Source organism: Micropterus dolomieu, linkage group LG06 (assembly GCF_021292245.1).
Source record: "Micropterus dolomieu isolate WLL.071019.BEF.003 ecotype Adirondacks linkage group LG06, ASM2129224v1, whole genome shotgun sequence".
In the NCBI taxonomy this organism is placed as follows: Eukaryota; Metazoa; Chordata; class Actinopteri; order Centrarchiformes; family Centrarchidae; genus Micropterus; species Micropterus dolomieu.
The window spans coordinates 29416428-29429733 of NC_060155.1; the positions used below are offsets into that span (position 1 = coordinate 29416428).

At 39.7% G+C, this 13306-nt stretch overlaps 3 protein-coding genes across 3 annotated transcripts in view; all 3 read right to left on the bottom strand.

Moving 5' to 3' along the window:
• The window catches only part of rasal2 (RAS protein activator like 2), an 80337-nt gene that overhangs the window by 42920 nt on the left and 24111 nt on the right, over positions 1-13306 (bottom strand). The window contains exons 2-3 of the mRNA XM_046052081.1: positions 4176-4303; positions 2365-2488 (exon numbers count right to left, since the gene is read on the bottom strand). Coding sequence (XP_045908037.1) covers positions 2365-2488; positions 4176-4303 — 252 coding nt within the window. The remainder of the gene's footprint in view (positions 1-2364; positions 2489-4175; positions 4304-13306) is intronic.
• On the bottom strand, positions 6477-7958 carry LOC123972387 (nuclear factor 7, brain-like). The gene has a single exon (XM_046051872.1). It carries the CDS (start codon positions 7908-7910, stop codon positions 6477-6479), a length of 1434 nt encoding a protein of 477 aa, XP_045907828.1. The 5' UTR covers positions 7911-7958.
• The window catches only part of LOC123971957 (nuclear factor 7, brain-like), a 2990-nt gene continuing 1077 nt past the window's right edge, over positions 11394-13306 (bottom strand). Inside the window, exon 2 of the mRNA XM_046051089.1 lies at positions 11394-12931. Coding sequence (XP_045907045.1) covers positions 12209-12931 — 723 coding nt within the window. The 3' untranslated portion in view covers positions 11394-12208. The remainder of the gene's footprint in view (positions 12932-13306) is intronic.

A 13306-nucleotide genomic window follows, 5' to 3' on the forward strand; every position in this document is an offset into this window, starting at 1 on the left:
AGTATAAATGCAGTATAAATACTGTGTAAATGCAGTATAAATGTAAGTATAAATGCAGTATAAATACTGTGTAAATGCAGTATAAATGCAATATAAATACTGTGTAAATGCAGTATAAATACTGTGTAAATGCTGTATAAATGTAAGTATAAATGTAAGTATAAATGCAGTATACATGCTGTATAAATGTAAGTATAAATGCAGTATACATGCTGTATAAATGTAAGTATAAATGCAGTATAAATGTAAGTATAAATGCAGTATAAATACTGTGTAAATGCAGTATAAATACTGTGTAAATGCAGTATAAATGCAAGTATAAATACTGTATAAATGCTGTATAAATGTAAGTATAAATGCAGTATAAATGCTGTGTAAATGCAGTATAAATACTGTGTAAATGCAGTATAAATGCAAGTATAAATGCTGTATAAATGTAAGTATAAATGCAGTATAAATACTGTGTAAATGCAGTATAATTACTGTGTAAATGTAAGTATAAATGCAGTATAAATGCAGAATAAATACTGTATAAATGCAAGTATAAATACTGTGTAAATGCAGTACACATATAAATGTACTTGTATAAATGCAGTACACATATAAATGTACTTGTATAAATGCAGTATAAATACTGTGTAAATGCAGTATAAATACTGTGTAAATGCAGTATAAATACTGTGTAAATGCAGTATAAATGCAGTATAAATGCAGTATAAATGCAGTATAAATGCAGTATAAATACTGTGTAAATGCTGTTTAAATACTGTATAAATGCAGTATAAATGCAAGTATAAATACTGTGTAAATGCAGTATAAATGCAGTATAAATACTGTGTAAATGCAGTATACATGCAGTATAAATGTAAGTTTAAATGCAGTATAAATGCTGTGTAAATGCAGTATAAATACTGTGTAAATGTAAGTATAAATGCAGTATAAATGCAGTATAAATACTGTGTAAATGCAGTATAAATACTGTGTAAATGCAGTATAAATACTGTGTAAATGCAGTATAAATACTGTGTAAATGTAAGTATAAATGCAGTATAAATGCTGTGTAAATACTGTGTAAATGCAGTATAAATACTGTGTAAATGCAGTATAAATGCAAGTATAAATGCAGTATAAATACTGTGTAAATGCAAGTATAAATGCAGTATAAATACTGTGTAAATGTAAGTATAAATGCAGTATAAATGCTGTGTAAATACTGTGTAAATGCAGTATAAATGCAGTATAAATGCAGTATAAATACTGTGTAAATGCAGTATAAATGTAAGTATAAATGCAGTATAAATGCAAGTATAAATGCAGTATAAATACTGTGTAAATGCAGTATAAATGCAAGTATAAATGCAAGTATAAATGCAAGTATAAATGCAGTATAAATGCAGTATAAATGCAGTATAAATACTGTGTAAATGCAGTATAAATGCAAGTATAAATGCAGTATAAATACTGTGTAAATGCAGTATAAATGCAAGTATAAATGCAAGTATAAATGCAGTATAAATACTGTGTAAATGCAGTATAAATGCAAGTATAAATGCAGTATAAATGCAGTATAAATACTGTGTAAATGCAGTATAAATGCAGTATAAATGCAGTATAAATGCAGTATAAATACTGTGTAAATGCAGTATAAATGTAGTATAAATGTAGCATAAATGCAGTATTAAGTAGGAAGTATTGTGGCCCTTTACAAACTGGAGATTGAAAGACGTGGCTGTTTACCAGGCAGGGAGGCTCCAACAAAATGCACTATCCAGTTGCATTGTGGGAACTGTAGGCTCAGTGTTTTGGGAGTTTGACACTACAGATTAAAAGTCAGGATATCTATGTCCACTCTCACAAGTACAACAATCTTTTGGCAGTGAAATCACCAAAGCACGGCTTTAAATATCAGTAATACAGAAACTATAAGAGACTGTTCTGTTCTCACGCAGACAAAATGTGAAACAACAGATTCGGTTTTTTATTCCAGGAAACATCTGTGAAATTCCATAAAGTGACATCCTCTGCCTGGAATACACCTGGAATTCCATGTAGTGAAACTAAATCCAGCGAGTGATTTAATCCTCAGCTGTACACTTTTAGTTTTTTTTATTTATTTTATGCACACACACACACACACACACACACACACAGAAAACTCGTCCACATCATGACCTCTGAACATCATCACGTCCGCTGTTTTGTTCTCGCTGTAATCCCTGCTGGGTTTGGCCTCGGTGTTACATAATGAAACGTTACGGAGCTCCGTTGAGCTCTAATCTTTACTTCCTGGTTTCAGGGTGCAGCAGCTCACAGCACCAGCATCAGCTTGTTGTCATGGCTCCCTCCCACCTCACTAGTCCTTACCTAACATGGCGGCGCCCTCTGCTGGGTAGTCTGGGAACTGTCCCTCTGAGGGGACGCTGACAGTCCTGCGGAGACTCCGGCCCTTGGACGAGTTCGTGGGGCTCTCCTGAGCCTCACCTGCAGCCTGAGGGGGGAGGGAAACAAATGAAGTATAAATTGTAGTTTAAATGCAGTATGAACAGAAACACATCTGAGTCTGTCTGAAGTATTTATTTTTTAACACTTTGCAGACTGGGCTGTGTACTGGTACAGAGAACTTCCCTGTGTACTGGTACAGAGAACTTCCCTGTGTACTGGTACAGAGAACTTCCCTGTGTACTGGTACAGAGAACTTCCCTGTGTACTGGTACAGAGAACTTCCCTGTGTACTGGTACAGAGAACTTCCCTGTGTACTGGTACAGAGAACTTCACTGTGTACTGGTACACTTTATTTTTCACTATCAGAGGTGGAAAGGTACTTTGTTTCACACACATGAGTTTGTGAGGTATTTTCTCCAATGAAATACAAAGTCTGCGATTGAGTGGCTGTTAGTTTCTGTTGCTGTAGTAGTTCAGGTTTGTGATGAATGTGTGATATTATACTCACATTTAGTTCTGACAGACTGGCAGGGAGTCCCAGCTGTTTAACCTATGAAGGGTCAACTGAGGCCAAGTCTGAACGGCTGAATCTAAGAGTTTGTTCAGTCTCCAGGAAAGTGGTGACCTGACTTAAATCAAGACTCGGCCGTTTACTTACATTTAAAGGATAAGAGACTCTGTCGAAGGCAACTATGTACATATTGTGGACGGGGAGGACAGACGGTTTGAAAGAGCGGTGAATGAATAAAGAATTCACACCAGAGTAGAGAAACCATCTGTCAATGGGGGAGGAGGCCTGAGATACTTTATACTTATGCATCAAGTTAACGCCACGGCCTACACGTAGCCCAACCTCCCAAAAACTGTATCTATATGTCGCAGCAACGGAGCCGGAAGAACTGTGACTGGTCGATTTGAAAGAATATGATCCATTTGGTCGATAACATTTGTAAAGTCTAGGAGAGTTGCACGGTTATCATTTCATCCCCATTTAAGTGCTAAACCAGATATTAGCAGGTGGAAGCCAACAAAAACAAACATATAGTCCCACCACCAACTAGTGTTTTGGAGAATTGCAAAGCGACGCCGACACCAGCGCACAAGTATAAACGCACGGCTAAGTGTGTAGTTTACGGCGTAGAAGTATAAATCAGGCTTTATCCCCCCCCTACAATGCTGTCCTTTTATCTCTTCTTGAACAAACACTCACACTTGGCCCTGTGACAAAACCTGCAACGGTCCTGCAGACTCCAGCGACCATCATGGAAATCAAAGGGTGATCCTGCATTTTCGGTTGTGGCTCCAAGACCGTGGAACAAACTTGCAATGATCATTCGGTGATCCCTCACCACCAAGATCTTTAAGTCTGGTCTCGAAACGTACTGTTGTTCTCTGGCTGTCAGTGTAGGGACACCTTTCTATTTATTGCTGTATGATCATCTTATCCGGCCATTTTAAAATGCAAAACTAGCATTTGCTGTTTTTTTAAATGTGCTTTATAAATAAATTGACTTGACTAATGAACCAGGTGGCATCCATCACCTTGACAACGACCCCACAGAGGTTAAATAGCTGGGACTCCCTGCCAGTCAGACGACTCTCATATGAAAGTCTCAAAGGATCTTCAACCGAGTCCAGTTGCCCTTGATTTGAAGCCACCTTGGATATAATGAGAGCGTTTTCAGGTGTGTGATTTGTGTGTGAAGCGTCTGTAACAGCAGAGAGTTCTGACCTCCTCGTCCTTGTTGAGCAGGATGAGCTGGCTGTCTGTCAGGATGCAGAACTTCCTCTCCCAGGCTCCGCTGTCGGTGTACGGACTCTGACCGCAGGAGAACCGGTGAGCCGGAGGACCTTTAACATCTGAAACACACAAACAGCTTGTTTGATCCTCTCAGTCCAAAACCAACTGGTCTACGTCGCTGTCAAACAAATCAAAAGACCAGATCCTTATGTACAGAGTTAACTCTCACGCTTGGTGGTAACGTCTCTTTACACACTGATGGGAAATGAAGTTCAGTTCACTGAATACAGTTGTGATGCCGTAGTGAAATATTCACATCCTGGGTGTTGACCTTTGACCCCCATGAAGTTAGAAAGATCAGTGACATGTTTTATTTGAGTAAATCTTTGCCGTTTATCAGTTTTTATCTGTGTTGTTTAAAGATTATGAGCTCATACTTGTATTCAGTTTCACCAGAAAGCTCACAATCATCACTGATTAGCTTATCATATTTAACACCTTCATAATTCTAATAAAAATGCATTTTGTAGCTTGCAAACCTAAATTATAATCTATTATACATCTATTCACATCAAATAAATCTCCATTTTCAAATACTTTGTTATAAAACAAACAACACTACTTTAAGTTCTTTATTTGTCATATGCATATTTACAGTGAAGAGAATCAAACAGACTCAAACAAAGAAAGTCACACACGTAAATAAGAAAAAGAGAACCTAAGACAAAGACTTTAATATTGCAAAAGTAAAAATGTAGGAAATAAATATATACAGTACACAACTGCTGTACAAAAAAAAAAAACGATACACCTGAACACTGTGATTTTTATATTATAAGACAGGGAATGGATATATGAAATTAAGAATATAGTTCAATCATCAATTAATTGTTCAAGTTTTTAACTGATTTAAAATGTCACTGTGGGCTGGCTGCCAATACTTCAAACGCAGAAATTATTAATGCAGTGACTTCATATTTCAAAGCTTTCAAACCTTTGACCTAGTTTAAAAACATAACAATGATTTAGATAAAACAAATGCCATTTGCTTGTTTTGATATACTACAGTAAAGTATTCAGGGAAAACAACAAACTTGCGAACTCACTTAACAGGATGAGTTATCAATATTATGTGATGTGCAGATTAATCTTAATAGACTAGCAAGTTGTATTTTCAGCTCTATTTTTAAAAGATTTCAGTGAATCATTTGTGTGAATATTGCAGTGCATCGCAATATGTAGACATCGTAATATATATCGTGATATAATCTTATCGTGAGGTCCTTATCAATACCGAGCCCTAATATATACTGTAAATACTCCATCTGTTCTACATGTGAGATATTTATCAGGGTGTTAATCTCAAATGACTCACTTCTCCAGAGCTATTTAATCTCCCTCTAAAACTTACTTTATTACAAACACAGTGAAAAAGGTCTTTTCTTCTGTCCACACATGATACAAATGTCCCAGCGTACTGTGCCACTTTTACTGAAGTTAGTCAATCTGGTTTTCTGATAATAAACCACCACATTTGTTCCAAATAACAAAGGTTGAAACTTTAAACTCTAAACTGGAACTATGCTGCTGACAAATTTATTTATTTTACGGAGACCATTTAAACAACGAAATAACCTATAGTACCCATGACACAAAATACACATCAGCATACAATAATACACATAACATTAAGGCACGTATGGCTTCAAATAATAGAAATAGCAAACAGACTAATGAGATACATGCCTGTCACTCTTCATCTATTTTGTTTTTCAACCAATTTTCATCCTAGGGCGTCACGCTTTGTCAAGACCCCTCGTCGTCACATTTTAAGCCTCGCTGTTGTACATGTAGGCCTCCACAATCAATTAAGCAAGACTAAACATGCAACATCTGGTTAGAAACATTGTGAAACGTCGCAGTTTGGTTAGGTTTAGGAAAATATCAACGCATTCTCATCTCAGCGCGCCATTACCGACGCTTTTATGGCGATGGTTATGGTAGCACTTCCGTTCTGCATGAGACGCATCAAGGGCCGACTCACACAGATGCTAAAGGGTAGCCTACCTTTAGCATCAAATAACTACGCTTTGTCACTCTGTCTGAAAGCGTTGGTATTGGAAGCCCTGAGATGAGAAGTTTTAATCTACTGAGTGCAGCAGCACAGAAACACATGACGGTTGACAATGTAAAAGCCTCACGTCTGTCAACTTCAGTTCTATAAACAAATCAATCAGCATTCAAGTTTTAGCAGCCGATCTAATACACAGAAAATTCACTTTAAATATATAATCAATGATCCAATCGTAAACCACAGGGTCTCAAACCCACCTTCTGTTTCTGTTCTACAGTCACACAGACCTTCACTGGTAAAACCTTCAGTGGGCGATCATGCCAAGTGCTGAGATATGGAAACATCCTGTCAGTGAAAGTGTGTGTGAAGGTGTGTATGTGTGCGTTAGTGTCAGGATCAGAGAACAACAGCTTTCCTCTGTTCCAGTCCAGATTCACTCTGATCCTCTGGGGCTTCTTCTGAACTCTGAGATCAGTGGATGGATCTGAAGGGGATACTGCTGAGTATTCACTATTATACGACCACATACTCCATAATCCAGACAGTATGTCACTCTTCCTCTGGACAGACTCTGCTAACACACCCAGTATCCAGCCTGTACTGTCTCCAACCTCGACATCCCAGCTGTGAGTCCCTGAGTTAAAGCCCTCAGAGCCCAGGACAGACCAGCTGTATACAAACCTCTCTGGATTGTCAGGAAGCTGCTGTTCGTTTCCTCCTCTCACACTGGTCAGATCTTCAGACAGGGTGAGATATGGAAAAGCAGTGTTTGGGTCCAGAATGAGAGGAGTGTAGGAGACCATGTCCTTCATCTTGTTCCAGATGTTGAAGGCCAGGTTGCCCAGGTGTTTGGCCTGGTCTATCAGAGCTCCTGAGGGCAGCTGTGGATCATCCAGCAGGGGGCGCTGCTGGACTCTTTCCACTGCAGCCTTGTAGTTGAGCAGGAATGAGACGTCTTCAGCTCTCAGCTCCTCCTCTGTGGCTCTGACTGTGTCTGAAAGAGCTGCTATCTCTCTGCTCAGAGCCTCCATCTTCTCCTTCATCATCTGACTCTTCTGCTCCTCTTCCTCCCATAGTGCCACCATCCTGGCCTCCTCTTCCTCCTCTAGAAACTGCTGAAGCTTCTTAAACTGCTCCTTAATCTGCCTCTCTGTGTGTCGGGCCTGGACCTTCATGTGTTCTGCTGTTTGATCAAACTCCTCTTTAACTTGTTCACAAACCTTTAACTTCTCCTTTAAGGGCTCCAGAGTTTCCTGAAGTTCCTTCTTGTGTTGTCGTGCAGCTTCATCGACGGGTCTGAATCTGTGGTTGCTGTGTTTTTCTGAGTCTCTGCAGACGACACACACTGGCTGCTGATGGTCCAGACAGAAGAGTTTGAGTTTCTCAGAGTGCAGACTGCAGAGAGCCTCTGAAGCTCTCTGATCTCTCTCCTGTAGGAAACTCTCACACAGGTTCTTTAAAGCACGGTTAGGAGGCAGCATTTCCTTTGAATGTCTCCTCTTACAAACTGGACACTCCTGACTTCCTCTCTCTGTCCACCAGCTCTGCAGACAGCCTTTACAGAAGCTGTGGCAACATGACAGGATGACAGGATCTTTAAAGATGTCCTGGCAGACAGGACAGCAGAGATCGTCCTCTAATCTGGAAGCCATTTAGTCTCTGAGTGAAGCTGAAGTCACAGCAGCAGACGCTCCGACAGGAAACAGTCAGTAACTCCCTCCTTCAGTAACGGCCCTGAAAGTTACCTTCACTTTGAGTCTTTGTTCTTGTCAAACTCAGTTTGTGGCAGCATGTAGAAGTGGTCATATCCCAGAATACCAGTATTCCCAGTAATCCCTCATGTAGCTGTCCTCTCTCAGTGGAAGTGGTGGTTTTGTCTGACTCTCAATGTGTCTCGTTTCAATGAGGAAGAATAATAACCTGTTTCCTGGTTTGTCTCAAGTGATTCAACTGAGAGGCGGAACTTCACCATTGCAGTTTGTCAGGTTATGCTTCATTCCAAACTGATGATCATTTGTTAAGATAACACACACATGTTGTACCAGTTAGATACTGCACAGTACCTCTGTCTTGGTTTTGTAGTCATTCACACAAGAAACCTGTTTCCTGGTTTGTCTCAAGTGATTCAACTGAGAGGCGGAACTTCACCATTGCAGTTTGTCAGGTTATGCTTCATTCCAAACTGATGATCATTTGTTAAGATAACACACACATGTTGTACCAGTTAGATACTGCACAGTACCTCTGTCTTGGTTTTGTAGTCATTCACACAAGAAACCTGTTTCCTGGTTTGTCTCAAGTGATTCAACTGAGAGGCGGAACTTCACCATTGCAGTTTGTCAGGTTATGCTTCATTCCAAACTGATGATCATTTGTTAAGATAACACACACATGTTGTACCAGTTAGATACTGCACAGTACCTCTGTCTTGGTTTTGTAGTCATTCACACAAGAAACCTGTTTCCTGGTTTGTCTCAAGTGATTCAACTGAGAGGCGGAACTTCACCATTGCAGTTTGTCAGGTTATGCTTCATTCCAAACTGATGATCATTTGTTAAGATAACACACACATGTTGTACCAGTTAGATACTGCACAGTACCTCTGTCTTGGTTTTGTAGTCATTCACACAAGAATTATGATCAACCTGAACCTCCGGCCACATTCACACCTGGTATCGACATTCAATCTGTGCCTGAGACGCACTACTCATTTCCATAATCCATAGTTTTGGAGATGAGAGGAAACTTGACAGGACGACAATTGTCTTTAATTTAGCCAGAGAACCCTTGAGCACAGAGGAGTGGAAGTGGAACACCTGGAAAACAGCCCCAATAGAATGGAGAGAGGGATCGTGCATCTGAGAAGAGAAATCGAGACGCTAGATAAGCAGAAGAGCAAATGCTGAGGAATGCATAAAATATCTGACCAGTGGAAGGGCAGAAAGGTCTTCAGGAATCAGAAGGCCAAGTGAGCTCAGTTCATAAAGGAACCCTACAAGTTTACCAAAACCCGACTTCACTGGGCGAAGCAAGATCCAGGAGACTGATGAACTCTAAGGAACGTTTAGAGGATACACGGAGAAGGATCCAAAAGGGCGGCATCCCAGGCTTCTCTGGGTGTTGTCATAGTCATCTGTGTTGTTGTAATTTTAGGTCATCAGGGAGTTAGGCCAAGTGACGCACTGCCAAGATAGCGACGGCCGGCCCCGCCCACATTGACCTTCACAACGGCTCTCCAGGAACATATGGCTGATGTCACAGAGACTACATCCATATTTTTAGTCTATAGTTTGACCCTATCAGTCCCAGTTTAAGTAAAGCTTACACACAATCAACATATTAATAGCCCCAGTCTTTATGAACCGAGTTAACTCTCACACTTGGTTGTATGATCTCTTTATGCTGTGGGAATCACTGAGTAAAATGTACATTTTGATTATTTAATTTATGCAATGGTAAAAAATAAAATAAAATTGGCAAAATAAATGAAAAACGTGAAAAACCTTGTTCCATTTTTGGGAAAGTTTTTCATTATATTCGGCTTCGGCCGAGAATTTTCATTTTGGTGCATCCCTAGCTAGAACCACCACAGCCGACTCCTTTCGACACGAAGAAGCAGTGGATCTACTCTGAGCTCCCTCCAGATGTCCGAACTCCTCACCCCGTCTCTAAGGCTAAGCCCTGTACCCTACAAAGGACACTCATTTCAGTTTCTTGGATCCACAATGTTCTTTTGGTTACTACCCACAGCTCTTGACCACAGGTAGGGGTTGGACCATAGATCGACTGGTAAATTAAAAGCTTTGCCTTCTGGCTCAGCTCCCTCTTTACCACAACGGTCTGATACAATGTCTACATTACTGCTGACGCCGCACCAACCCGCCTGTCCATCTCACGCTCCATTTTTCCATCACTTATGAACAAGACCTCAAAAAAGCCAACAGAACCGCATCATCTGCAAAGAAACTTATTTTTACAGAACCCAATAATGTTATAATTTCCCAGTATTGTAATATTTTGGCCAATGTTGTAATAACATGTCACCAAAACTGTGTTAATGTTTTGGGAATTTAAGAAATTATTCAATAAGTAATGCTATATTCATGTTTAATAACATAGTACTTTTGTTTTGAATATTACACACTTAACCTCCCTCCTTTCCAAAAAGATGAAATTATACACACCAAATACCTCTGGGAGTATTCTGTTTTTTTCAGTAAATTATATACTAATCTAACCCTTTGTGTAACCTTAGCTGACTTAGCTAAGGTAAGACCAAATTCATCAGAGAAGAGTCATATTGTAAATTGTTTTGGGAAGTCAGGATTAATTGTAGTTTAGGGATCAAAAGAGGCGGTGAGAGTCGCTCTTAAGAAATGTTTTCACACCCAAGTTATCTTATAATGTAATATGACAGGGGTCGGCAAATAACTTTGGCATTGGGCCGCTTTTTTAAGCCACTAGATGTCGGGCCAGATAATTTAAAACCAACTGTTAGAGTGGTTGGTTAGCTCAGTCAGTAGAGTGCCAGCCTCTCACTTCAAGGATGTGACTAAAAAACATTTCCACCATGTGGTATGTAAAACTTTATGAAATGAATAAACTGATGAGCAGAAACTCCAGTGTTTAAGTTAAGAAAGATGTCTGTAGTGAATGATGAGCATTTGGACATGCAGTTTTATTTGTTGTTGTTTTGTTTTGCCTCCACTCTGCTTAACTAAGAACAGAGAGTAACACATGTAGCATCATATGGAGATACAGGACTAGATGAAAAAGACTATTTGCCTCTCAATGGTAGGGCAGCATAGAATAATATCCACAAAATGTGCTGTTATTAGACATAATTATTGTGTTGTCCATTTGAAAATAACGACCAACTTACAAAACCAACACATTCCAAAATGTTTAAACATTATTATTATTGGCATTATTATTACAATCATTTTTTTCTAAGCAAACATAAATTCTATGATTAAATATTATATCTTAAAACTCAACTGAAACTATTCACATCAAATAAATCATTTTCAAAGACTTACAGTTTTTATTACTAATAAAAATTAAATAACGCTCCCTTAAGTTCTTCATTTATTGCATGCACAACAATTACAGCAAATTAATTTCTTGTTCTCAAGTTCCAGCCATGCTCAAACAGCACAAAGAAAATCACACGTGTAAAAGAGAAAACAGAGAATTTAAGAAAATACATGAGTAGTGCAAAAATTTTATATATACTGTAAATATATCTCTATATGTTTCCTACATGTGTGATATTTGTCAGGGTGCAAACCTACAATGACTCACTTCTCCAGAGCCGTTTCATCTCCCTCTAAAACTTATTTTATCACAAACACAGTGAAAAAGGTCCTTCCTTCTGTCCAAACTTGCACAAGCCCGTTATATTCTAATAATCTGACCAACTTTCAATGGAGTTTGTTCTGGTTTTCTCTCCCGACTGATAATAAACCACCTACGTTAAGATAAAACAGGTTTAAACTTCAACTCTAACAGAACATTCTGCAGTGCATTTCATTTTAACAACAAAGCACTTAATAATTACCATTCACTGAAAACACGCATCAACATGAATTTACTTATGAATTCAAAGAATAGAAATAGTAGAAATACATCAGTGATCAGAGAGGACGACAATAACGAAAAATAAGTCCTTCAAACAAACTCGAGATATTTTACTCTTCATATTTAATTATTTTTTTCAAAAGCTTCTCAAACTTAGTTTACTGTTCAAGTCCAAGACTTTTCCACAACTTCACATACATTTTTCAGTAGAGTTTTTAATCTACTGAGTGCAGCAGCACAGAAACACACGACAGATAATGTGAATACTTCACACCTACAAACACCACATCTATAAACAAATCGATCAGGATCAACACAGAAAATTCACTTTAAACCAAGTAATCAATGATCCAATCGTAGAACCACTGAGTCACACAGACCCCAACCACCACCGAAACCCACCTGCTGTTCTACAGTCTTTCTGTTTCTGTTCTACAGTCACACAGACCTTCACTGGTAAAACCTTCAGTGGGCGATAATCCAAAGTGCTAACAAATGGAAACATCCTGTCAGTGAAAGTGTGTGTGATGGTGTGTATGTGTGTGTTAGTATCAGGATCAGAGAACGACAGCTTTCCTCTGTTCCAGTCCAGATTCACTCTGATCCTCTGGGGCTTCTTCTTCTGCTTACTGAGATCAGTGGGTGGAGCTGGTGGTGATTCTGCTGAGTATTTACCTCTATTGAACATTATTGTCAATAATCCAGACAGTATGTCTCCCTTCCTCAGGACAGACTCTGCTAACACACCCAGTTCCCAGTATCTACTGTCTCCAACCTCGACATCCCAGCTGTGAGTCCCTGAGTTAAAGCCCTCAGAGCCCAGAACAGAGAAGTATTCATCAAACCTCTCTGGATTGTCAGGAAGCCGTTGTTCCTCTCCTCGTCTCACACTGGTCAAATCTTCAGACAGGAAGAATCCTGGACCAGCAGTGTTTGGGTCCAGGATCAGAGGAGTGTAGGAGACCATGTCCTTCATCTTGTTCCAGATGTTGAAGGCCAGGTTGCCCAGGTGTTTGGCCTGGTCTATCAGAGCTCCTGAGGGCAGCTGTGGATCATCCAGCAGGGGGCGCTGCTGGACTCTTTCCACTGCAGCCTTGTAGTTGAGCAGGAATGAGACGTCTTCAGCTCTCAGCTCCTCCTCTGTGGCTCTGACTGTGTCTGAAAGAGCTGCTATCTCTCTGCTCAGAGCCTCCATCTTCTCCTTCATCATCTGACTCTTCTGCTCCTCTTCCTCCCTCAGTGCAGCCATCCTGGCCTCCTCTTCCTCCTCTAGAAACTGCTGAAGCTTCTTAAACTGCTCCTTAATCTGCCTCTCTGTGTGTCGGGCCTGGACCTTCATGTGTTCTGCTGTTTGATCAAACTTCACTTTAACTCGTTCACAAACCTTTAACTTCTCCTTTAAGGGCTCCAGAGTTTCCTGAAGTTCCTTCTTGTGTTGTCGTGCAGCTTCATCGACGGGTCTGAATCT